General features: G+C 49.9%; 1 protein-coding gene across 2 annotated transcripts in view; it reads left to right on the top strand.

Moving 5' to 3' along the window:
• Positions 1-2,625: 2,625 nt before the first annotated feature.
• Positions 2,626-22,718, top strand: part of HPSE2 (heparanase 2 (inactive)) — a 108,973-nt gene continuing 88,880 nt past the window's right edge. The window contains exons 1-3 of one of the 2 annotated variants that reach the window (XM_051800203.1): positions 2,626-3,001; positions 3,997-4,154; positions 15,753-15,914. In XM_051800203.1, coding sequence (XP_051656163.1) covers positions 2,742-3,001; positions 3,997-4,154; positions 15,753-15,914 — 580 coding nt within the window. In that variant the 5' untranslated portion in view covers positions 2,626-2,741. The remainder of the gene's footprint in view (positions 3,002-3,996; positions 4,155-15,752; positions 15,915-22,718) is intronic. The other variant, XM_051800204.1, reaches the window with a different exon arrangement.

Genomic DNA, 22,718 nt, shown 5'->3' with positions numbered 1-22,718 from the left:
GATAAGTGACTTCGTTGCATCCGGAGTTTGCGTTTAAAACAGAGATTAATTGTGGGGAATGTTTCAGAATAAACACATTTCTCTTCCAAAGTAGTTTGTTTGTAAGGGAAAAAAAATATGAAGGAGGTTAAACTGGATAACTTGTTTGTTTTTTTTTCCTGTCTTTTACTACAGAACGCACTGGAGTTTTGTTTAAAAATAGGGCCATTCTCGGCGGGAGGCATGATACAAAATTTCGGCCTGCAACCACAACAAATACCCCTGAAGCTTTGCTCACATCTTCTAAACATATAGAAAATATATTAAAAAATAACGAGGTGATTCAAAAAGTTACGTCCCTCTTTAGGAGATGACCGAAAAAAATGAGCAGCTTCTGAAGCGGAGGCTTTACGTCCTGAGTCGTTTTTAAGTGCTATTGCAAACCCCAGCTGAAGCGTTTGCAGCCGAACACAAATTTTCAGGCTTAAATTGCCTTCTTCCTGTCCCGGGATGCCAGGGCTTTCCACAGCTAAAATCGCACAGCTCTTTTCCCGGAATCCTCTTACTTCTTCCAGCGCTCAGAGCTCCGCTGCCCCGGGCACCCTTTTGTTGCTCTGGGTCAGCCTGCGCTGCACTCGCAGCCTCTTCCCAGGCGCGGCTTAACCCCTGCTCCAGCCTCTACCTTAGCGGGATGGTTTCACGACAAATCCTAGTTTGTGCATTCCCTGCTCACCCCTAGCAGAGCCAGAGGTATGTTTCATCCTCCCCCACGCATTACTACTCAGTGCATAGTGGCTCCGTGCCCCTGCAGCCCCTGCCTGAGTGACCCGGGACTGCTCCCCTTGTCTTGAAGCGTTTCGTGGGACAGAGAGGCAAAGGGAGTGGAGATTTCCACGGGAGACAGCACTGCCCGCGGACTTCCCAGGGACCCAGGCCCGAGTGCCTCCCCTTTGTGCGGAGCTCCGCCGAGCGCCGGGACATGCAGCAGTTGGAGACACCGGTCCGCTCCTTCCGCCTCCCGGGCCCTGGCTGGGGTGATGGGGGCATGCAGGTGGCTCCACGCGGACACCAGGAGAACCTGGAGGGGGTTCCCAGGGGCGGGGACAGCGGGCTGCCCGTGCCCTGGGAATGAATACCCCTGGTCCGGGCTGCCCGGGGCTGTCGGCCCGCAGCGCTCGCCGCTCGTACCCGACCCCGGCCAGGCCCCCCGAGGGCGGTCGGCGGGTCCCCGACGCTCGGCTCACTCTTGCTCCTCGATCCCGGAGCACCGCTACTGCTCGCGGCCCCGGCACCTCCTGACCCCTGCGCGAGGGGTGTCCACAGGTGGGTGTCGGCTCCCCCGCCGCGCCGGGCCCCTCACCAGCAGATGGTGCTGCTGGAGCCCCGTCCCCGGGGCTCCGGGGCCCCGACGGACCGCACCGGGCCTGGCTCAGCCGAACTGCCGTCAGCCCTCCGCCGCCCGGCCAGGCAGAGGCACCAGGACCCTGCGTGCCGCATGGCCTGGGCAACGCGGGAACCTGGGCGGGCCACGGCGGCGGAGGGCTCAGGTAAGGGCGCGTTACGTGTCCCGGAGCTCACCAGCTGCTTGCGTGCGGGAGCTCGGGGCTTGCCCGGGAAGCGGCTAGTGGTGGAGAGAATGCCCGATTCGGACGGAAATTCCCTGAGGCTCCGGGGATTCTCGGCAGCCGCCACTGATCTCTGGCCCGGTGCCACGACCTTGTGCCCGGCGCTGAGAACCGCGGCCGCCTGCAGCGAGCCGAGTCCGTGCCGACCTGCCCCGGGCCGTCCTGGAGGCAGCGACCACGGACTGGCCCCAGCACGGGGGCCGTCGTTGGTGCCATCGAGCCATGCTGTCCTTTGCATCCCCGACGCGGGCGTTTCCACACCAGGCGCTGCTGCTGCCGCCGCCCGTCTCCTTTCCCTGCTGCGGGTCGGACACCGCTGGGCCCGGAGGCCGGCGGGAAAGGGCAACCAGTGACTCGATTCCCCGTGCCTGGTTCTCTGCAGTGCCCGACCGGCCTTCGTGGGAAGACCGGCCGAGACGCTGGGTTCGGGCAGGGCGCACCGACCGTGCCGCGCCGGGGCTCCGGACTGCGGGCGGCCCCAGCCCCGCTGCGCCCGCTGGGTCCCGCGGAGCCGCCAGCACTCAACCCCGAGGGCCTCGCCCAGCACCGCGGATCCCAGCGCGGCTCGGAGCGAACTCTTCCCTTGGGTCGTGTTTAGGATTCTTTTCGGGGTGATTACCCTCCCTTTCCTCAACCAGGGCCGTCCCCGCTGCCTTACCGCCTCTGCCGTTCCTGCAGCCGGAGACCAGCTAGAGCTGTGCTGGCCGCTCGCCTCGCTCCGGCCCCAGTCCTGAGCTCCCCGGTGTCTCGGTGTCCCGACTTCGTCCCGGTTTTGCGTGGTGCGGGAGTTCCCGCGGCCGAAAGCGACCCCCGGAGCCGGCGCAAAGCGAAAGCTCGGTGTTGGCGGGGCTGCAGCAGGGCGGCAGACCCCGAGCCGAGGGGGTTAAACCAGGAGCCTCCCCTTACCTTCAAAAAGTTAAAAATGTCTGGAGCCTGCATCTCTTAAAGGGGCGGTGCTGGCTGCAAGGAGTCTTGGCACCGGCTGCGAGAAAGGCTGGTCAGGGGCGTGAGTTCCCCTCCACCAACACCAAAACATTGCAAAAAAAGGCAGAGCGCCCCACACTTTAGATAAGGACAATTAGCCACCAGCGAGCCCCTGCAGACAGCGAGTTAATTAGGGGTTTCCTGCTCTCAGGCATGCCCTGTCCCAGCTCCTGCCCCCCAGGGCTCTTAGCCCTGATGGCACCTGGGCTGGCCCTCATGGCCGCCTTCTCGCTGCCCTCCCAGGCTGGGGACAGGAGAGCACTGCCGGTGGAGAAACCTTCAGGTGTGAAAGGAAGAACTCTCATTCTCCTTGATGTCAACACCAAGAGCCCTGTCAGGATAATCAGTGAGAATTTCCTCTCCCTGCAGCTGGACCCCTCCATCATTCATGATGGCTGGCTCGATTTCTTAAGGTAAGGCAGGAGCCCCCCGGCGCCCTCCCCACGCCGCCCGCGGGGCGCCCTGGCGGCCCCGCCGCCCAGCCCTGCCGGGCTCCGCACTGCTGGCGCTTGTTGTGACGGAGCGAGCGAGGCCATGGTTTCCATTAAGATGCACATGTTTGCAATGGAGAAAGCATTTCGGAGACTTATCAGTTATGACTGCAAAAATGTCGTGCTCCCCTGGCTCCGGCAACCGCTCCTCTGCAAAAAGCACAACACGGGGCCGAGGCAGCACAGGGGAAAAGAAGTCAAAACCAAACAAAAAACAGCAGTAGGAACGGGGCCGCCTGCCGAACCCAGCCGAGCCTTCCCCGGGTCCTGACGGGCGGAGAGCCGGTGTCGGCTAGGTTTTCTGAGCCCTCCGCTCCCCGGAATTCCAGCCCTGCGCGGGGGGCTGAGCCGGGCTGCAGCTGCGCTTGGCTCCACCGGCGGTGCGGAGCGGCCGCGGCCTGGAGGCGCTGGGACAGCCAGAAAGCCCTTTCCCTGCTGGGTAAGTCGAGGAGGGAGAGCGGGTGTCTTCCGCACGCCCGCCTCGAGGGTCCTTTCGGCTGCCGGGGAAGGAGCGGGGCGAGGATGCGGGAAGGCGCGAGCGAAGCGGAGCCGGGACGGTTCCCGCTTTTCTCTCCTCCCCGCTCCTCTCCCCTCCTCGGCGATTCGGCCCGCGGCACGGTCCCGCGTGGCACTGAGCGCCTCTGCCTCCGGGACGCCGCTGCACTTGTCCGGGGGGCGCCGGCAGGGCGGGGGTAAGCCGGGCCCGCCGGCCTCCGGGCCACCACCGGCGGGTGGGGCGGCTCCTCTCTCCGGGGCCGCGCTGCTCGGCCGGCGCGGAGCCCCGCAGCCGGTGGTACCGCGTCGCACCGCCCCGGGCGGGTCCTCGAGCCCCGTGGTCGGTGGTCGTTGACGGTACTGGGGAAGCGAGGGCCCATCCCGGCCCTCGGCGCCCTCAGTTCTCTCTCTCCTCTCCCCAGTTCCCGGCGACTGGTGACCCTGGCGCGGGGCCTGGCCCCCGCCTTCCTGCGCTTCGCGGGCAAGAGGACGGACTTTCTCCAGTTCCACAACGTGAAAAACCCGGCCAAGAGCCGCGGCGGGCCCGGCCCCGACTACTACCTCAAGAACTACGAGGACGGTGAGCCCCGGGACCGGAACGGGGGGCGGGCGCGGCAGCGGGGGGCTGCGGGAGCCGGGCGGTCCTGCTCCGCCTGCCCTGCTCTCCCCTCGCCCGGCGGGGCTGTGTCTCGTCCGGGCACGCTGCGCCGGATACCGGGCAGGGCAAAACTCCCGTACCCTTTCTTTCCCGAGCGAGGGGAACCGGGGAGCTCGGCGGAGCTCGGCAGCCCATTGCCGGTGGATCCGGCGGGTGCCAGCCTCCGGGAACAAAAGACCGGCACGGGGGAGCGGGACTTTTCATATCCTCCCCGCCCTAGAGGAGACTTTGCCGCGGCTCCTGGCTGGGACCGGGCATCGGAGCCCCAGTTTGCCAGTGCACGCCCCGTCCCGCGCTCCTCCCGCGGCTCTCGGGAGCCTTTGCCTTTCCCCACGGACCTCGCCGTTGCTCGCGTTTCTGTGCCCGCCGCAGCCTCTGGGCTCCCCGCCGGGCTTGGTGGTGATCGGTCCCCACGAGCTGGTGCCCAGCTGTGGCTGGTCCCGCTACGGACCTCTCTGCCATCCATGGTCTTTCGAAAGTCACCGCCTGGCCTCGGCTCTCCGCTGCTCCCCTCCCCTCTTCGCCGTCTGCCCTCTTCCCCACCCGTTCGCAGTACACAAAAGGCTTTCACCTTTCACGGCCCTTAATTCACACAAAGAAAATGCATAGAAAAGTTAGGGTCACGTCTCCGTCCTAAGGTCCTAAGGCATTTCTTTTAAGAAGCAGAATACCATGTCCACATGCAAGAATCCATTGATTTTTCTCTCTTGCTTTCTTAAAAAAAAAACAACAAAAAAAACCAACAAAAAACACCAAAACAAACCAAAAACCAAAAAGCAACAAACCAAAACCGAAGAATACCAAACGTTTTTCTTACTCAACGACTTACAAAAATTAGCTGAAGATATTTCCATAAGTAATTTTGAAGGCCAATTAATGCCAGACAGATCCCACTGGGTAGGTCTGTAGAATAGAGGAAATTTTGCAGAGATCTAGTCAGCAGTGCAGTGCTGAATGGAAAAAACAGATGCATTTGCCAGTTTTCTGATGGCTCTTGCTCCTGCTGTTTCCCCACATAACATCTGAGATGAATGTCTCTCTATTCCCACACGCAGGCAGGTGGGTGAGTTTTTGTGCTCCATCTTTCACTTGGTCTCCTAGCTGAAGAAATCTCGATGTTATTCCTTGTTTTTCTTTTGGTTGAAGGGTTTGTTGTAAGCTCTGCCTGCTGAGGTGCACTTCAGGAGCCTGCCACAGCCACCTTGAACAGAAGAAATTAAGTGTCATGAATAAAATTGTGGATAGGACTCACACAAAACATTTGTAAGAATAAATTTTCCCACCTTCAAGATTTCAACAACTTGCAGGAGAGAACTGACACTTATTAAATGTCTTCACGACAGCTTTCATGTTAAGGAAGAACTGAAATATTTTGCCTTTTTTCAGTTTTCCTCATGGCAATAAAATTGAAATGTAGCAGCCTTCAAAATGAAACTTTTCATAGAAGTTGTAACCACAGGTCTTAACTTTTCATCACTTAAATATGGAACAGGACCATTGTGCATGTGGGTGAAGGAAGGAGGGGACACATGTGGTGTGTATCAAGCATCGATGTAAATCAGAAAGGTGTGGTAAAAGGGATTTCCTGCCTGGAAGCAAAGCTTTTGTATTTGTTCTTAAGAACTGTGTGCAAACTCTAGGGCTAGAGTTGCTAGTAGCTCACATCCTTTTCTGCTGGGGCTTCAGTAAGTGCTTCACTAGAGAGATCCAGTTCTCCAAAATGAAATCCTGATGCCACCACAGCTCTTTGCCCCGCTGTACTGCATCTGAGCAGCCATCTTCTCCATTTGGAGCACTGGTCTCATTTTTGTTCCCTCCTCTGTGGCTCACACAGGACCTGCTTGGGATCAGGGCATATGCTTTGCTCTTGCTGCAAAGAACTTACAGCCTCAAAAAATATGGCAAGCAGCACCTGGGCATGGGGGAAGCCAACAACATCCTGCTAGGTACCCTTCCCTCTCCCCAAGTTGTCTGAGGTGGTTGGGGGTATTTTCCATGTCTGTGGGCTTTCTGAAATTTCTTATGGCGGCATGGGAGTGAGGAAGAAGTTGGGGGGCTTCATTAGTTAAAAAAGTCAGAAAATATTTAAAAGAGAAAGAAGTGAATTTCTAAGTGTTATGCATGACCCTAGTGATTTTTAGTGACATGACAAGTGATAGTTTGTTTGCTTTATGCTTTGAATGTTTGTCTTTTCATCTGTTCTCCCTGTGGGTGCACACAGACTCTAGGCCTGTGACCCCAGTGCCTGGACTTTCTTTGCAGCTTCCATAGGTGTTCCCACATGGCCTGTGCACAAGTGGGGAGAGAAGGGCACATCTTATCTTCCTCTAAGCTGCAGCAACTGATTGGCCGTAGGACTGAGAGGTAAAGGGCACATGCACGAGACTGCTCAGAGAACTGCAGTTGCGAATGAGTAACTGTGAGTGGTGTTCACACCACAGGCAGTTGCATCCTGCTGTGTGCTCACAGGCCACACTAGTGTGGCCATCAGGCATTCAGACGGGTAGCAGCAACAGGACTGCTTTGCATCACCCTTCATGGATCCTGTGACCATGCTTGCTGGAGTTCAAATGAATCTCTATGCAGGGATCTTCATCCTGTAAATCCCTCTCTGACACCCTGTTGCTCTTCAGACCAGCTACTCCTCAGTGCTGCCTGTGATGGTATTTTCTGTCTCTGTGGTGCTCTGTCTTCCTGACTATCAGACCTCCACAGAGATTCACTTTACTCTTCACCCCTTTGGTTAAAATTGTACTTGTTTCCCTTTCAAAGAGTTACAACCATGCATACCTCCACCTTCTGAAAATTGCTTTTACCTAGGCCTGCCTTTGGGTTCGCCAACCCATCTTTTTCCACTTCTTTCTTCCATGGAGAGCATGGGTACTCTCTGAGGGTTATAGAAATTGCTTTTGTTTTGTATCTGAACTGTACCTCATTTTCCTGAGAAAAGGTGCTTCCTTTAGGTTTCAGAGTAATTTTTTTTTTCCTGTAAGCACAGATCTAGAAATATCGTGTATTACCAGGTGTGTACCTCTTTCTTTTGGAAGTCTGCGTAGCCTCACCTGAGCCTAGACCAATCATGTTTGGTCAGTAAAGGTAACAAAGTAGTGCATGCTCTATGGTGGCTGCCTGTGATGCCCAGGAAGAGGGTGCAGGTGGCAACTTGTTTCAGCACTGAACATAAAACTGGCACAGCAATTTCATCACCTGGTGGCAGATTTGCCCGTACCTGTCAGAACAACTTGTAAAAGTGGTTGCCTGTGATAAATGGTCTTGATGAGCCATAGGGTGTGCAGTCCCTGTTGATAGTAGCATGGCTATATGTACCTTCTGAACTTTGCTCAGTATTAGAAAGTCATCTAACCTGTTACATTAATACCCCATCTATATTGTATACCAGGTAGCTGCCATCCCATCCAACCCCTACTTTGGATGGTCTTTTCTGGAGTCCACTCTATTTGGATACAGCATCGTTCAGCCTGAGGTCTGTTAAAAACAGAAATCCTGTTTAATGTACGTCAAGCTCAGTGGTACCAGGAGGTGGGGCTGTGCTGGAGACTTTGTAACACATGATGATCAAGAGGTGTAACATTTTTAGCATGAGAGACTTTTCTCTGTTTTAAATGCGCCCTGCTGAGTTTGTTTTTCTTCACCAGCTGTTCTCAGTGCTGTGCTTTGTTATCTGGAGATGTGTTTCTGTCCTGCCATAGGTACCTATCTGATTCCAGGGCAGGTACCAAGATGTAAGATCTCATGCTGCTTTTGCTGTTGGATTGCCTAACAAGCAAGCTGTTTGGCCTGCCCTTTCAACTGCCTCCCATGTGCCGAGGACCAGTTGGGTCTGAGGAATGGAACAGTAAGAAACATTGGTCTCCAGGAAAACAGGCTTGAGCAGCTCCTCTTTGGAGCAAAGGCACTGGCAGCTGCCAGTACAAAACCTCTTCTGAAGCTGAGTTTGTTACAACTTGACTTGCATGCTGTCCTGGAGGTTGGTGTTGAAGTGCTGTGTGTAGTGTGGAATCCTGGTGTTGTTTCAGGAAGGGGCACTGCAGATTCTGCCTCAGTGCATGAACCCAAAGCCCATTTTGGAAGCTCCCTGCTGGTGCTACAGCATGAGTTTGGTGGGCTAATGTGGGGCATCCTCATCTGCAGTGAGGTCCTCAACTGCCTCTCATCTCAAACTCACACAGACCAGCTTTGGACAACCTGTGGTGGCATAAACATTGCTTACAGCTTCCCACTGTGCATATGTGCAGTGAAGGAAAACTCCAGGGAAAAAGAAAAGTTACTCTTAGCTGGAACTCTTCAAGATGCATTGGCCCAAGTGCATGGCTTCTCCCTCCTGCCCTCAGGCTTTGTGTAGCCAGTGGGATTGTGTGGCTGAGAAGAGACCAAAGGACGCTTTGTGTGGCCTTGTGTGGGCCACGACAGGGAAAGGGGAAGGGGAGCACATCTGCATGCTGTAGGTAGTGCATCAGAAAATTTTCTGGGCTGAAGTGCATATGGACAACACATTTCAAAAATACTCTTCTAATTGCTGTTAAGTTACTTCCTTCTATTTTATCTCCTTTTTTTTTTTCTTTGATAGGATACCAGGCATCTGGAAAAATGGCCAATTACAAACAAAAAATTGAAAAAGACATTTTTCTTAAGCCTTCCATACTAGTCAGGAGATTTTCCCATATAGTATGAGAATTTTCACATTATGCTGTGTAATACTGGCATAGGTTTTCTGTGTGTCCTTTCAGTGTTGGATCCATTCCTTCAGGCACCTTCAGGTAACTGACACTGCATCTAAACCTCAAAATTTGTGCAGCAATGGGAACATCTTTTCACCCTTGCTCAGTCTGTATTGCACATGCATCTCCTAGGATGCCATGCTGTTAGAATATGTGCAAGGGTCTTAGGTATTGATTGGAAAGGAAGATAATAAACTGTTAAATGGCCTGGGGATTCCTTTATATGTTTGTGTGTGGTTGCACAGAGGCTGGAGCTGACCTCAGCTAGGGCTCCTGCTCCCATTCTTCTGCTCCTTCTGGCATATTCCTGCCCTCTCCTATACCTGGAGCATGAGTTTATATGGTGATTCAGTTCAGAGACCTCAGCTGGCCAAAACCTGATGGTGGAGAGGTGACTGCACTTCAGCTTGTTCAGCTGCTGAACTGATGAATGCTACATGACCATGAGGGTGTAGAGGACAGTGCTGCATTGAAAGGAAAGCCTGCACTGAAAGATGGGACTGCAGCAGCCTCAGTCTCAGTCAGAATAAATCCTACAAATCTATGTCCTGAAGGTGGTGAAGCTCACCTCTTGATTCTCTGCCATCAAAATGGTTGGCCCCCATGCTTTCTATATTTTCTACACAGTGTCCTTCTGCTGCTTCCCTTGTGTTGGCTCTGGCACATTTCTAATCCTCTGCTAAGAGAGCAGAAAACTAATTCAGGTTAAAAAAATGGCAACTGTTTTACTGCAAATTTAGTGAACAGGATCAAAAGGGTCATCAGGGGGTTTGAGGATACCTGAGCCAGAATGAGGGAGGGTTATTGCCAAGTGACTGGGACTGTCCCTTTGGCTCTACCAGCTCATAAACTGTACAGCAGATGTTTCTGAATGGAGAACCATCCTATTGTCCTGGTAAAAATGAACAAACAAGTTTTCCTTTATTCAAGGAATCATTTTCTGTTTCTGGTCACCCAGAGCCCCTTTTTTGTCTGCTTTGTGTCCCTTGACAGTTTAGACATCTGTCCTTTCAGAGCTTGAAGAAAAAACAGTTGGGTTTTTTGCCCTCTGAGCATTTCAAACACAGTCCCTTAGGGAGGGATATAGAATTTCAGACATCACAAGCACTCAATTCCCAAGACATGTAGATCCTCTGATGTCCTTTGGACTTCTGGAATTTGCCAGACTCGGGGCTGCTCTGTGTCTTGGCCTCAGCTCTGAGGGAGCCTCCTGTTCTCTAGCTCAAAGGGACCACAGCTCCAGCGAAGGAGCTGCAACCTGCTCTGCCTGTGAAAGGAGTCCCAGTGCTCAGTTATTTCCTCAGAAATTAAAAAAAAAAAAAAACAAAAAAACCTCTAGAAATCATGTTACACAAGGCAAGGGAGATACTGCCTGTGCAGGAGATATTTCCAAAGATTGCCTATTTATCTCCATTTTTTTCTTTTTAATTTTCAAACTATTTTGCTAGAACCATGAATGAAAGTTGCTTTAATAACTGCAGGAAATGTGCAATCAAACAATCAGTTCCTGATTTCTTAGCTGTTTGCTGGTGTATGCATGAGATAAAAGATTTCTATGGTTATATATTTGATTGTTTATAATAAGCATCCTTAATTCTCTAAAAAAATTACATGTTTTTGTTAGTTTCACGCTTCTTTCTATGCTACATCTTTGTATGACTTAAAAGTAATTAATGTGAAGTTATATGCACAGGGGAAAGACTTATGACTTTTGGTATACAACTATATGTTCTAAATTAGCAGTCACCATTCAGGGAAAATGTTTTGAATTTATTATGGATTGGTCTCTGAATACATTTAGGGAAGTAACAAGTGAATCTAATATTAGGAATATTAGAAAAGAATTGGAAAAATTCACCGAGAGCATTCTTATGCTATAAGTAAACTAGGTGCTGACATACAAATCAATGTAAAGAATATATATGTGTTGAATAGGGTGATGGAACTAATCAAAGTCAGAGGTTTCATTCAAAGAGATTTTTCAGCTCAGAAAAAATGAACAAGATTATGATAAATGCTGTGAACTCAGTGTCATGCAGAGAAGACAATTTGGGAATGATTATTTACTTGTTTTCATGACAGAAGAAACAGGGAACATCCAGTGGAATTATTGCACATAAAAAGAACAAATATGATTTCTTTCTTTTTTAATAGTGGGAAATAACTTGTGGAACTCATTGTCAGGGAATTTTTTCCAGCTAAAAAAAAAAAGACACTGATGTGTCACAAATTTATCCATTGAAGACAGACAGGATGAGAATGCAGTTTCTGTCTTGAGAAATCTCTTGTCCTTCTAAATATAAGTTGACTTTCCAATTTCACAGGCACTGGGCATTTTGTAATAATTTCAGCAGACAAACTGTTTTTTAAAAGAATTTCAAAATGTGTTGGTTTTAAAAGTAGGTATTTTACAAGTTTCACAGTGTGCAATTCATAAGAATTTTGCCTAGTCACTCATTAAACATCTATTTAACTAATATAATTTCCTAATATTCGATTTTTTTTTTTAAGTAAAAGCATTCAGTTTTTGTTAGCATAAAATCGTTTTGTTTTGTTTTGTTTTGTTTTGTTTTGTTTTTCCTTTTAAATTCCCTTTTCAAGACTGGAAATCTGAAGGAAACAATCCCTTTAGGAAGATGGGCAAACTCAGCTTGTTCTCGTGCCATGGCAATGGTGACTGTGGCTTTGCTGCAGTGGTGATGGCTCCAGGCAGTGCTCACTTTAACACACCCACAGAAAGCTTAGTTATTTCTTCCCTTCACCCTTCCACCACACATCCCTTTGACCATAACCAAATCCCTCCACCCTGTCCACAGAAAGCTGGGGCTGTGCCCTTCTTCTCCCATCTTGCAGGTGATCAGCTGCAATAGTCTGTGTCTGCTCCATAATGCCTGGAACAGAATTGCCTATGGGCAGAGGGTGGCATGAGCCGTGGGACAGTTACTTGCACACAGGCCATGCTGATGCTGTGTAAATTCTTAGCTACAGAATCTCACTCTGTGCATCAGGGAAACACCCCCAACCCCGGCTGGGATCTGTTCTGTCCTGTGTGCCATCCTGGAGGTGTCACAGCTTGGGACCTCTCTGTCCTGGTACTGGTATGGTGGGAAATGATTAGTGCAAGCCCTTGCTGCAGGTGACTCGCAGAAGGGGACCGGTAGAACTCAACTAGTCCTGGGGTGCCCAGGAAAGGGCATCGCTGTGCTTGTGCCACTCCTGAGGGTGTTTTCTAACTTGTTCTTCAACATTCCCGTTGGTAGTTTTGGTGACCTCCATCGGCTGCATGCGCGGAAGCGCTGGAGATATCCCGAGGGGGAACAGCGGTATGTGCGGGCACTCGGACACGGACCAGCCTTCGCAAAGCAGCATCCTCCGGCTCCGCAGCCTGGCGAGCGGAGAACTCCTGTGGGAGCCCCGCACATCAGCCGCTCCCGGCGGGGTGGGGCAGGCGGGGCGGAGGTCCCAAGGCTGTCCCAAGGCGGGCGCTCCCCCGCGCCCCGCCGCCGGGATTCTCGCTCCGTGCGCTGATGGCTCCCGGGAGCCGCAGCTCACCTGACCGCCACACGGGTGTGCTCCCTCCATACCGCACGGCGCCGCCGGGCCCGCACCGCGCCGCGGGACCCGCGCCCCGCCGCCCCGCAGCGCCCCGCCGCCGGGGTCCGGCCCGCCGTGGGGCAGGCTGAGCTGGCCAGGGTACTGACCCGGCCCGGCCCCGCCGGCGGCACGGCTCCCGGTCCGCCGACTTCGGAAAACATTTGGCATCCTCTGGGGCTCTCACATCTGGAGTTCTTCTTTCGCACTCCTGGCAGGAGCTGCTCGGTTCCGTGTTTTGCCGGGCAGTTTATTACTTTTTTCTCTCTCTCTTTTTTTTTTTTTTCTTCATTTTCCATCGAGTCTCAGGGAGGCAGTGAGTGCCGTCCTGCTCACTCGGGGCTGCCCTGCCCAGAGCCTCCGGGATACCCTCCTCCTTCTTGGGCTCCTTGCATCTGTCTCTTTTCTGTTTCATCCTTTAAGATGTGGGGACTGTGGGCTCCTGGCTGTCTGTGTCCCTCGGGTTGCTCTTGCTGACATTTCCCCTAAGCCTTCAGAAGCTGTGATCTGCCACCCGTTTTCTCTTAGTGCTTCTTGTTCAGCAGAGTGGCGCAGAGGCTTTGCCTCCTTCCCTGCACTGACTACAGCCTGGTGGGCTGTGAGGGACCAGGTTCTGAGTGCTTTGGCAAGCTGCATATCCAAGACATCTGCCCACTGTTTAAGCTGGAGCTACAATGACTATGGGTTTCACCTCCATTTTTAGGTCTTGGGCAAGTTTCTTGGCTCCTTTAATCTGAGAAGACAAGACCTTGTGTGTCTTACCTCCGCTTCCTGAATGTCTGCAGTGACAGCTCTCTGAGAACCCCATGAAGATAACTGTCAGAGAGTGCTCCCACCTCTCTGCCCTGCATGCCTTCTGCCAGACTCTCCCAGGGATTTCCCTAAATGTGACGACTTCCTTATGCTAATCCTCATCACAGCAGCGTTATCACAACACTGCTCCTGCTCTTCATTCCTGAGCCTGCCCTTTGTCCCCAGGCCCTGCTGACAGTGCACACAGAGCCATCTGTGGTCCCCAAAGACGGAGGTCACGCAGGACCCATTGATGTGGCTTCCTGCACTCCCCAGGGTCCTGGCCCCTGAACCTAGTCCTGGGGCAATGGTTCCTCCACATAGGTCCGCATTGGCCCTGGTTTGGGTTTTAGAAGTCCTCCATTCCTTTTAGCAAACAAAACTCCCTTATAGCAGTTTGAAGAGAATTGGAGACAGCATATTGACCATCTAGTTTCAAACCTCTCTGCCTCTCAATGTTCTCCTCCTTCAGGGCCTCCTTGATGTGTTTTGCTCCATTTTGTCTCGGGGTGGGGGGGTGTACAACTGTTGCCTTCAGTTCTGCAGAAAAGGAAATCCATCACCTAGGAAGGTGAATGGCTATTGCTGGGTCCAGGTGACACTGGTACTGTAGTAATAGCCTTTCTGGTGTGGGAGAGAGGTAAGGTTGTATTTCTCAATCTTCAGTTCTCCAAATATTTCACACAACAGCAGTTCAGGATTTTATTTTATTTGGGTAGAGACCCAAATCTTACACAGTGCCTACCTAAGAGATTGTGCACTAAAGCACACGGTCAAGGGGTGTGTGCCCATTATCTGCAGAGGAACATTATTCCTTCCTCTTGATCCATCTCATCTCCCCACCCAGATGCTTCTGTGCTGGATGTAGAAACACTTTTTGTGATTATATTTTCATGATAGCTGGATGCTGCCCTGTATCCACTCCTGAGTATGCTAGCTGTGGATGGAGAGAGAACTCATGTCCCTAACTACAGACCACGGGTACTTTAATAACATTGCTGTTCTGAGCTGTCTGCTTTAGACAGACTTTAGAGAAGCTGTGCTAATCCCAAACTATGCAGGAAAGAGAACACAGCCTGGGCAAGACAGGTGTAGTGACTCTAGGAGGACGCTCAGAGACAGGAATATAATGTGGCTTCCAGTCCTTCACCTCAGGTTTGGAGGCAGTTCCCTGGCAGCCCAAGATAGAGCAGAGCTTTGAACCTAAGTTTGCTGAACCTGAGATTGGACACTTCAAAAGACAGGGGTATGACTATTGAAAGCAACTTTGGTGTTCCTTGATGCGCATAACAATAGTGGTGCTGGAGCGTTTGTGTGGAGCAAGATGTGAGTCTCTTCTGACAACAAGCTCCCTCAGCAGCTTCTAGCTAGATGGGAATTGAACCAAGCTGGAATGTGTATGTGGAGCAAGACATCACTCTCTTCTGGCATAAACTCCTTCAGAAACTTTTGGCTAGATGGGAATCAAACCAAGCAAAGAGCAACCTCATGATGCAAAGGGTGACCTCATGCAGTGTGGTGGAAGAACTCCAACTTCCACCCTTCCTTATCAGAACTGGCCGCCTAAGGTTTTCTAAGAACTAGACACAGCATCTGGTGCCTGTGGATCTGAACATGTTGCAGAGTTTATTAAACTCATAAGGGACCTTGCAAGGACTAATTTTCACCACTCCCCTCTTGCTTAGACTGTTTACATCTTACTTGATTCGTGTTCTGCCCTGCTACTCCATCATTCCATTTCCCCAGCAGGTGAGTGGGTCTAGGAGAGGGAATATCATATTCTTATATCACTTATCATATTCTTATATGACTTACAGGATGCTCATATGAAAAGAAAACAATTATTAAATAATCTTCCTTCCTCCTGAGCTGAATATCAGGAGTTAGAAGGGTACAGACACTTGTTCATAGAGTTAGAAGACATGCTGACCTGTGATAGCTGCAGTAAAGATAAACAAGCCTTCTTCATCACCTCCTCGACAGGCAAGGTTACATGGAAGCAAGGGATTACCAGAATGAGATTTAGTCTTTTCTCATTATTTAGTGTCAAACACACCAGTAACAGGGTTGTAATATAAATGTTGTGAGACTTCTGCACTTTCCTGAAAGGGAGGGGTCATCACTGTAAGAGAGGAACAGCTAGGCAGCTGAAGGATGAAAGGGCCAGTAGGTTATATGAGCATATGACTTGAGCTTTCTGAGGTAAAAGGAGACTTGAGCAGGGGATGGTCATTCGATAGGTGGATCCAAGAGGTTTGGACCCTTTTTTCGGGTTGCTCTTGCTGAGTGATGGTTGTGTGACTGACGTGTTGGCTGGTGCTGATCCAAGTGTCTGGTGAAAATGAAAATGAAAGCTGAGGTTTGGCCATCTCCCTTTTTTCTTTCCCTTTTGCTGTAGACATTGTTCGCAGCGACATTGCCCTGGATAAGCAGAAAGGCTGTAAGATCGCCCAGCATCCTGACATAATGTTGGAGCTACAGAGGGAAAAGGCAGCTCAGATGCACTTGGTTTTGTTAAAGGAGCAGTTTTCAAACACATACAGCAACCTCACACTAACAGGTAAGGCTGCAAGACCAGCTCTGGAGCTAGAAGCTGGGCCTAGTTCTTGATAACTCACAGGTGTGTTAAAACCCTCTGGTTCTTCACCTCTATATGAATCAGCATCTCTCTGGCTGCTTCTGTTTCCTACCAAGATTGCTGGGTATTGGGAGGGAAAGGACCTGCAGGAACTGAAGGTGGACTCATAAGGCCTCCACAGCTGGCACCTATGCAGACACTCCAGATTTGGTGCCCCCGAACAGAACATTTTCTACAGTCTGACCTAAGCAGAATACCACAGCATTGAAGTGCTGAAGAAATCTCCCTGCTAACTGTTCACGTTGATGGGTCTGCAGCAATTACTAAATTTGGAGTCCTTTAAGCTGCAGCTGATTTTTTTTTCTTTCCAGAGCATGCACTTTGTGTGAACCCAGTAAATATTAAAGAGCAAATATAAAGGGATAATGGCCTAGACAGAGATGAGAGGATACTCTTTTTCTGGCAACTGTTTGTATTATCCAGAGAACAGACTCTCAAAGGATGGAGGAGACTGCCACATTTTGGATACACATTTAATGGTGCTTGTAAAGGACTGATGTCTTCAGGCAGTGAGTGGGCAGCAGGATGGGATCCCAGCAGCCAGCAGGGTCCTTTCATAGCTGTTCTCCTTATCACTACAGCTGGATGAGCCACAGATGATGGGAAGGAGGAAGAGACTAATAAATCAAATGAGATCCCCTTCTCCTCTTGACAGGTCTCTTTCCTGCAAAAGGCAGGCAGGCATCTGATTTTTATAAGAGGGAGGGCCCAGAGCTCTGTCTGGGGAGGAGATGGTGGCTCTTGTGTGCTGCTGGGCTGGGAGAGACAAACGGGTCCTGCGCAACCTCCCCCCTCTCTGCTGCCTCCCCTAATTCAATGTCCAGCCCCTGCCTTGAAGCCAGGATGGGTTTGTGTCTTCTCCAGTGTATCAGTGAGCTCTGGCACTCCTGGGGACATCGGCTGGGCTGGACCTCTTGGGGACCCCACAGAGGTGGGATGGTGATCTCAGCGCTGTCAAAGGGCTCAGCCCAGGGGGTCACTAGGCATTGGAGTGTGGCTGAATTGCATCATTCCTGAAGGCCCAGCATTTAAATGGGATCCTCAGAGCCGTTTCTCATTCTCTGTAATGTAATCCACTTGGCTGTTTATTCCCAGTACAACTGCTGGAATCAACATTGTCAGCTTTTCCCCTGACAACTTGCTTACTTTCCACTAAACAAACTTCCCTAGAGAAGTGAAGCTGCTCTCCCCTATCCTCCTTCCCTCACTGCTTCAAAAGCTCTCTGGCATTGCTCACATTTTTTACAGAACCTGCAGAGCAGAGGTGCTACCTGGTTATCAGCTTAGCTCTTAGCCTTTCCAAGTATGTTTACAGGATAGTTCAGAAGGTTTTAACTCTAGCTCTCCAGAGGAGAGAGAACAATTTCACCAGAATATTACCCAAAGAACTATTTTAATGTCCTTTAACTCCCTTTGAATGTGAGCAGAGCAACTTCATAATTGTTATGAAGTTTAATCTTTTATTTCATAGACATAGTCTGAGAACATAGACTCTAGACAGCTAAGCATAATATTTAACTGGAACTCTACGAACTTGTGTAAATATTTCCCTTCTCTGTGATGGATCTGGTGTTTGGGGTGGGCAGAGGGGGTTGTACATCTGTAAGAAGGTCATTTCTTACCTTCAAAAATCAATCAGCCAGAGTTTGCTTGAGGACTTCTTTTTGTTCTGCACAGTGGGTTTGTACAGTGCTATATAGGGAGTCCCCAGGTCATGAGGAAAGGTGTTGGAGCAAGAATGCAGACGTAGTTTAGGGAGGGACAGTGAAGAACTGAGTTTGCAGGGATGGAGTATCTGGCGAATCCTTGAGAAGAGGATTTCCTCCTGGGGATCTCCGTCTAGCAGTCACTTCTGACCTTCAGTGTCCAACTTAGACTGGAGGAATATTGAACCCCACACCACTGTGTGAGAGGGGTCCTACTACTGCTAGTTCTTGCAGCACTTTAACTGTACCAAAGAAATGTAAATTGAGTATCTTGCCCAAACTCATGTGAGAATAAAGATACTTTATGATGGGATAGGTACTCTCAGAGAGCTTGAGAGGCATTTTTATTCCCATGTTACTACCACTACCACTGTAGTGATTTGAACAAAATGTCCCATTCTCTACCTCCTCCTCCTCCCACATAACATAGTTATATGAACAACTTGAAAGACTATAGATCAGGCCTCCCACTCTGCCTACAAGTGTGGGCAAGAGATATGGCTGTCAAGCTTACATGCAGTGTCCTCATGGCTTTAGGAATGAAAGCACTTAAAGTGCAGGGAGTAGGATTCTGCAGTCCCTGTGGCATCAGTGTAAGTTGGGGGCTTTTTCAAATCTATTCACCAGTTGCACATAGTTCCCAGTGTGTTCCTTATTTCAGCAATCAGGCAGGGTCGTGTTGCGCTGCGCTGGGATTTTAAGCTGCTCCCAGCAGCAGGTACCTCCGAGGTAAGAGCATGTCTTAAAATGAAATGTGTTTTTTTTGTGCTAAGACACAACTGAGACTGAGTGAAACCAGGCAGTCTTTCTGGCTCTCATTCCTCCAGGAACACATGTTAGACTCTGGCTTAGACCACTTCGGTTTCTCTTGTTGTGTGTGAGCATTCCTCGGCTCCTGTATGCAGGCTTTCTCTTGCATCTTGCCTCTGCTTTCTGTATGTGATCTTTCTAGGCTTACTGAGGCTGCCTCACTGACATCAGTGATTGCCTTTGATCTGTGACAGTGCTATTTAAATGCTGTAAAATATTTTGAGGTTTATTAATCTTTACTGTTTATCCCTTGGTGCTCAGAGATAGGTATCTCGTTTCACAGATCAGCATCTCTGGTGCTCCAGGGTGAGTCTGTGGTAGAGCAGAGGGAGACTGCACAGCATTACCTGCTCTCCTCTGGGAACTGGCTTTCTGAGCTCAGCCCACAGTGGGATAGAGGAGGAGAAGGACTCTTTCCCTAGAAACACTTCTCTCACTGGAGCAAGCAGTGATTCTTTTACATTTCGTATCAGATGGAATAGAAGTTGCAATCATCACAGCAGGCTCCCCTCCTTTGCAACCCTCAGGAGAAATGTTCAGCATTTTGGAGCCCTGGAACTGAGGGGTGAATGCACAGCATTGGGCTGGCAGCAGGTGAGGTGTGGGGAACTGCCTGGGGCAGTGGAGACACATCATGCATGCAGGTTTCAGGGATTGAGCTTGTGGGGAGTGGGGCAGCAGCAGGCAAAGCTTTGATAGATTAACTATGAACTCCTCCATTTGTGGTACCAGTTTGGGCTGGGGTAGTGTATTGCATTTGTACTTTAAGAGACTGGATATCCACAGGTTTCTGCACTATTATTAAGGAAAGCCTGTTAAGCCCATGGGAGAGGGGATTGTTCAGGTCAATAGACATATGTGAAAAAGTGTCCCCTCCTGTATTTACATGAAGTGTTAAGTGTAACTGAGCTTCCCAAGAAACAAGTACAGACTATAAATTTCCCTCTAAGAGTTCCCATCCAGAGGAAACAAAATAGTGCCCCACTTCTCATTCTGAACTGTGGAGAAACATCTTTCTGCTCTACCTTCTGCCTGAAGCTGCAACTCAGATTACTTCACTGCATCAAGAGACTAATGATGACAGCTCTCCAGCCTGTCCCACCACACCACGTCTGCGCTGAAAAAGAGAGCTCAGCTGAGGAGACCACAGGATGTGTGGTGGGAGCCCTCCATCCTGTAATATCACACAACACAGCCTTTGAAAGCAGCTGTTAAGAGGGCAGACCCTCTCCACAGGGCACATAATGCTCCACTGTGGACCCACAGTGGAGCATTAGCAGAGTGTCTCTTCCAACTGCACTGAAAGAGACTTGAAGGGATTAAACTCAGGTGGCAACTGCTACAAACAGAGCTGAGAGCTGCCAGAGAGTGCATTTCACTGTCTGTGTCCAACACTCCAATCAGAAGTTTTACACTGTTTTACAGTACCCTGTTAAGATAATTACATAGCTTAAACTCTGCTGTAACAGCAGTTGTGAGAACTGTGTGAGGTTTTTCTTTCAAAAAAAGTCTATTTTTGGAGACACTAGCCGCCAGGCAGAGGCCCTCTTTGTCCAAGGTAAGTGCTATGGGGACATGAGGCGATGGTGACCAAGTGTGCACACCAGCTTTTCACCAGTGGGATGTGTAATGGTGGGATGAGTGGAACAAAGCAGAGTGTGTGTGTGGCTACTGCAGAAAACTTATGTGAGGGAGGCACAGAGCAAAGATGAGGGCAGTGTGTCTGCATGAAGAGCTTTCAAGTGAGACATTGTCCCACAGAAATATGTTTTTTGCGTCTCCCCAAAGACAGCAAGAGCCAGAAGTGTACTTGTTCTTTGGCAGGGAATCACACGGCTCAGGTCGAGCACCTGTGAAATGTGTGTTTCCTGCACTTGTGAACCTCCCCTGGTGGTTTTGTGATTCCTGCTGAATGCTGTGGCTCTGGGAGATGGTGGTCCTGGAGCAGAACGTGTCCATAGCGCCTGGGACTCGTCCCGTTGAGTGGTGGGTCTGGAGAGGACCATGGCTCAGAGGCTGCCCTTGCAGGAAGTCTGTGCAGGAAGCGGGGCGTGGGGCTGGGTGTGTTTTTGGTGCCTGTGCTGCCAGGCAGCAAGGCTACTCTGGTTAATTTTGCTGGTGTTTTCCCCAGATGGGTTTTATCCCCAGCTACAGCTAACTCCATGGCGGGTGGGGGGCCACCTTGTGAGGTGGTACCTGAGAGGGTTGTTGCAGAGATAAGTACAGCTTCCTTGCCTTTTTGGCAGCTTGTTTGGGATCAGCAACCTAAATGTCCTGTGGTCTGCACAGCAGTCACATGTATCATAGCTGTTTTACTGCACAGGGGTAGTCTGCACTGCACTTGCTCTCCAGCTTTTCTTCAAGGAGAATGATCCCTGGGGCTGTGTAACAGGCCTGAGAGTGTCTTTTGGATCAAGCTCTCTGCCCTTCTGTCCATCACAGTCCCTATAAGTTACACACATTATTCACAGCGTTGTACAAAATAGATCTGAAAAGGACCTCAAGAGGGCATCTTCTAGCCTTTTCTGTGACAAATCCGTACCTGGTCTCTGCTTGGGGAAAGGTGTATGAGGAGAGGCAATATCTTTCGTGTGGCCAGCTGGTACAGTTCGAAAATCAGTCAAACTCTGGGGGGCTTGAAATCTTGGTTGGGGCTGAAGAAGAAAAAGTAGCATTCAAAGCTAAAAACACACTGAAAATCGTTTCCCTGAGCTCGTCACCTTGATTAGCACAACTGAGATACTGGTGGGGAAGTCATGTCAGCAAGGGGAAGACAATAATGTCATCAGCTCCAATAGGAAAGAGGGAGAGAGAACTGCTGCAAAACACTGGAGGCTTTCCTGGAAGAACAGTAACAGGAAAACTGTAATGTCATTAAAACAGTACCTGTACTGAGCCCACAGTAAATGACCAGCAGAGGTGCCAACCTTTCGAGGATGGTTTGCAGGTGTCTTATGAGACCTTGGGATCAGAATCAATGGAATGGTGCTGGGAAAAATAAATCATGGTAAACAATCTCCTGTAACTAAGTGTTTTTGTGTCATTATCAGTTGTTTATATGAGCTCACTCTGAAATAGTGACTGTTTGTTTTTACTGCACAGCCTTCTGAGGGTGTTTGGTGCACAGCTGAAATATATGGTGTTCCTGAACACGTCTGTGTAAAGCCAGCAGGCTCTCGGGGCTCAGCAGCCAGGCAGCAGCATTGCCCAGGTTGTGGGGACATCACTGATGACCGATTCAGATGATGTGGCTTCATCCTTGTTTTAAAACCTTCTGTGATGACAGTGATGTGCCCTACCTCAGCAGTTGGTTCTAGGGCATAATTAGATACATCATTGTGGAGTTGGTACTTTTAAAATCTCTTCCTTCAGTTTAAGCCTGTGATGGCATGTCCTCTCCCCATGGACATGGAGAAGAGCTTACAGCACTCCTTTTCTCTTTGCAGAATTCTTTTACATATTTGAGGCTTGTTATCATGTTTCCCTGAAGACTTTTGCTCTCTGCACTGAACAACTGCTTTTCATTTGCTCTTTTCTCATGTCCATTTTATTTTCAATTTGAATGACACATACGTGGTTGATGCTGCCTCTTGAGGTCCCTTTCAGCCCTCTTTACAATTTTTCTGTGGTTCTGTGTTTTGTTGGGGTCCCTTGGGCTCTCTCCAGTGGATCTGGGATGCTTTTGAAGCACATTGCCTTGAAATGAGACCAGTATTGTAGCCGAGGCCTTTCTTGACTGAGAAAAGCAGTGGGGTTATTTCATGTACCTTGTGCGTGACACTCCTGGCTGTATAATCATGGAATTTTTGCTGCAATATTACTTGTTCATGCTTGCAATTTTGTGTACTATTTCCCAACCAGCTGTGCATTCCCCACATGGAATTTCATGTAGTCTCTATTTTTGTAATTTTCTAATTAAAATGTTACACAAAAGTGGAGGTAAAGTCCAGAGAAAGTAGAGGTATACAACATCTGTTGCCTCTATCTCACATATGAGACCCTTTTGCACTATCAAAGAGAAGGCAGGTTGCCTTCACATGGCAGGGCTATTGCATCCAGCCCTTCCTTGCAGATGGATTGTTTGATGATTTGTTTCAAAATTTTTCCAGGAATTGAAGTTATGTTGGCTGGCCTGCAATTTCCTTGATTTTTCAACCTGTTAAATATAGCCAGTATATTTGCCCTTTTCCGGTCTTTTGAAACCTCATTT

This window comes from Manacus candei, unplaced genomic scaffold (assembly GCF_025592945.1).
Source record: "Manacus candei isolate 608988 ecotype Guabito, Panama unplaced genomic scaffold, ASM2559294v1 h1tg000050l, whole genome shotgun sequence".
Taxonomy (NCBI): domain Eukaryota; kingdom Metazoa; phylum Chordata; class Aves; order Passeriformes; family Pipridae; genus Manacus; species Manacus candei.
Note: the sequence above shows the minus strand (reverse complement) of the source record. Positions and strands in the feature narration are given on the sequence as shown.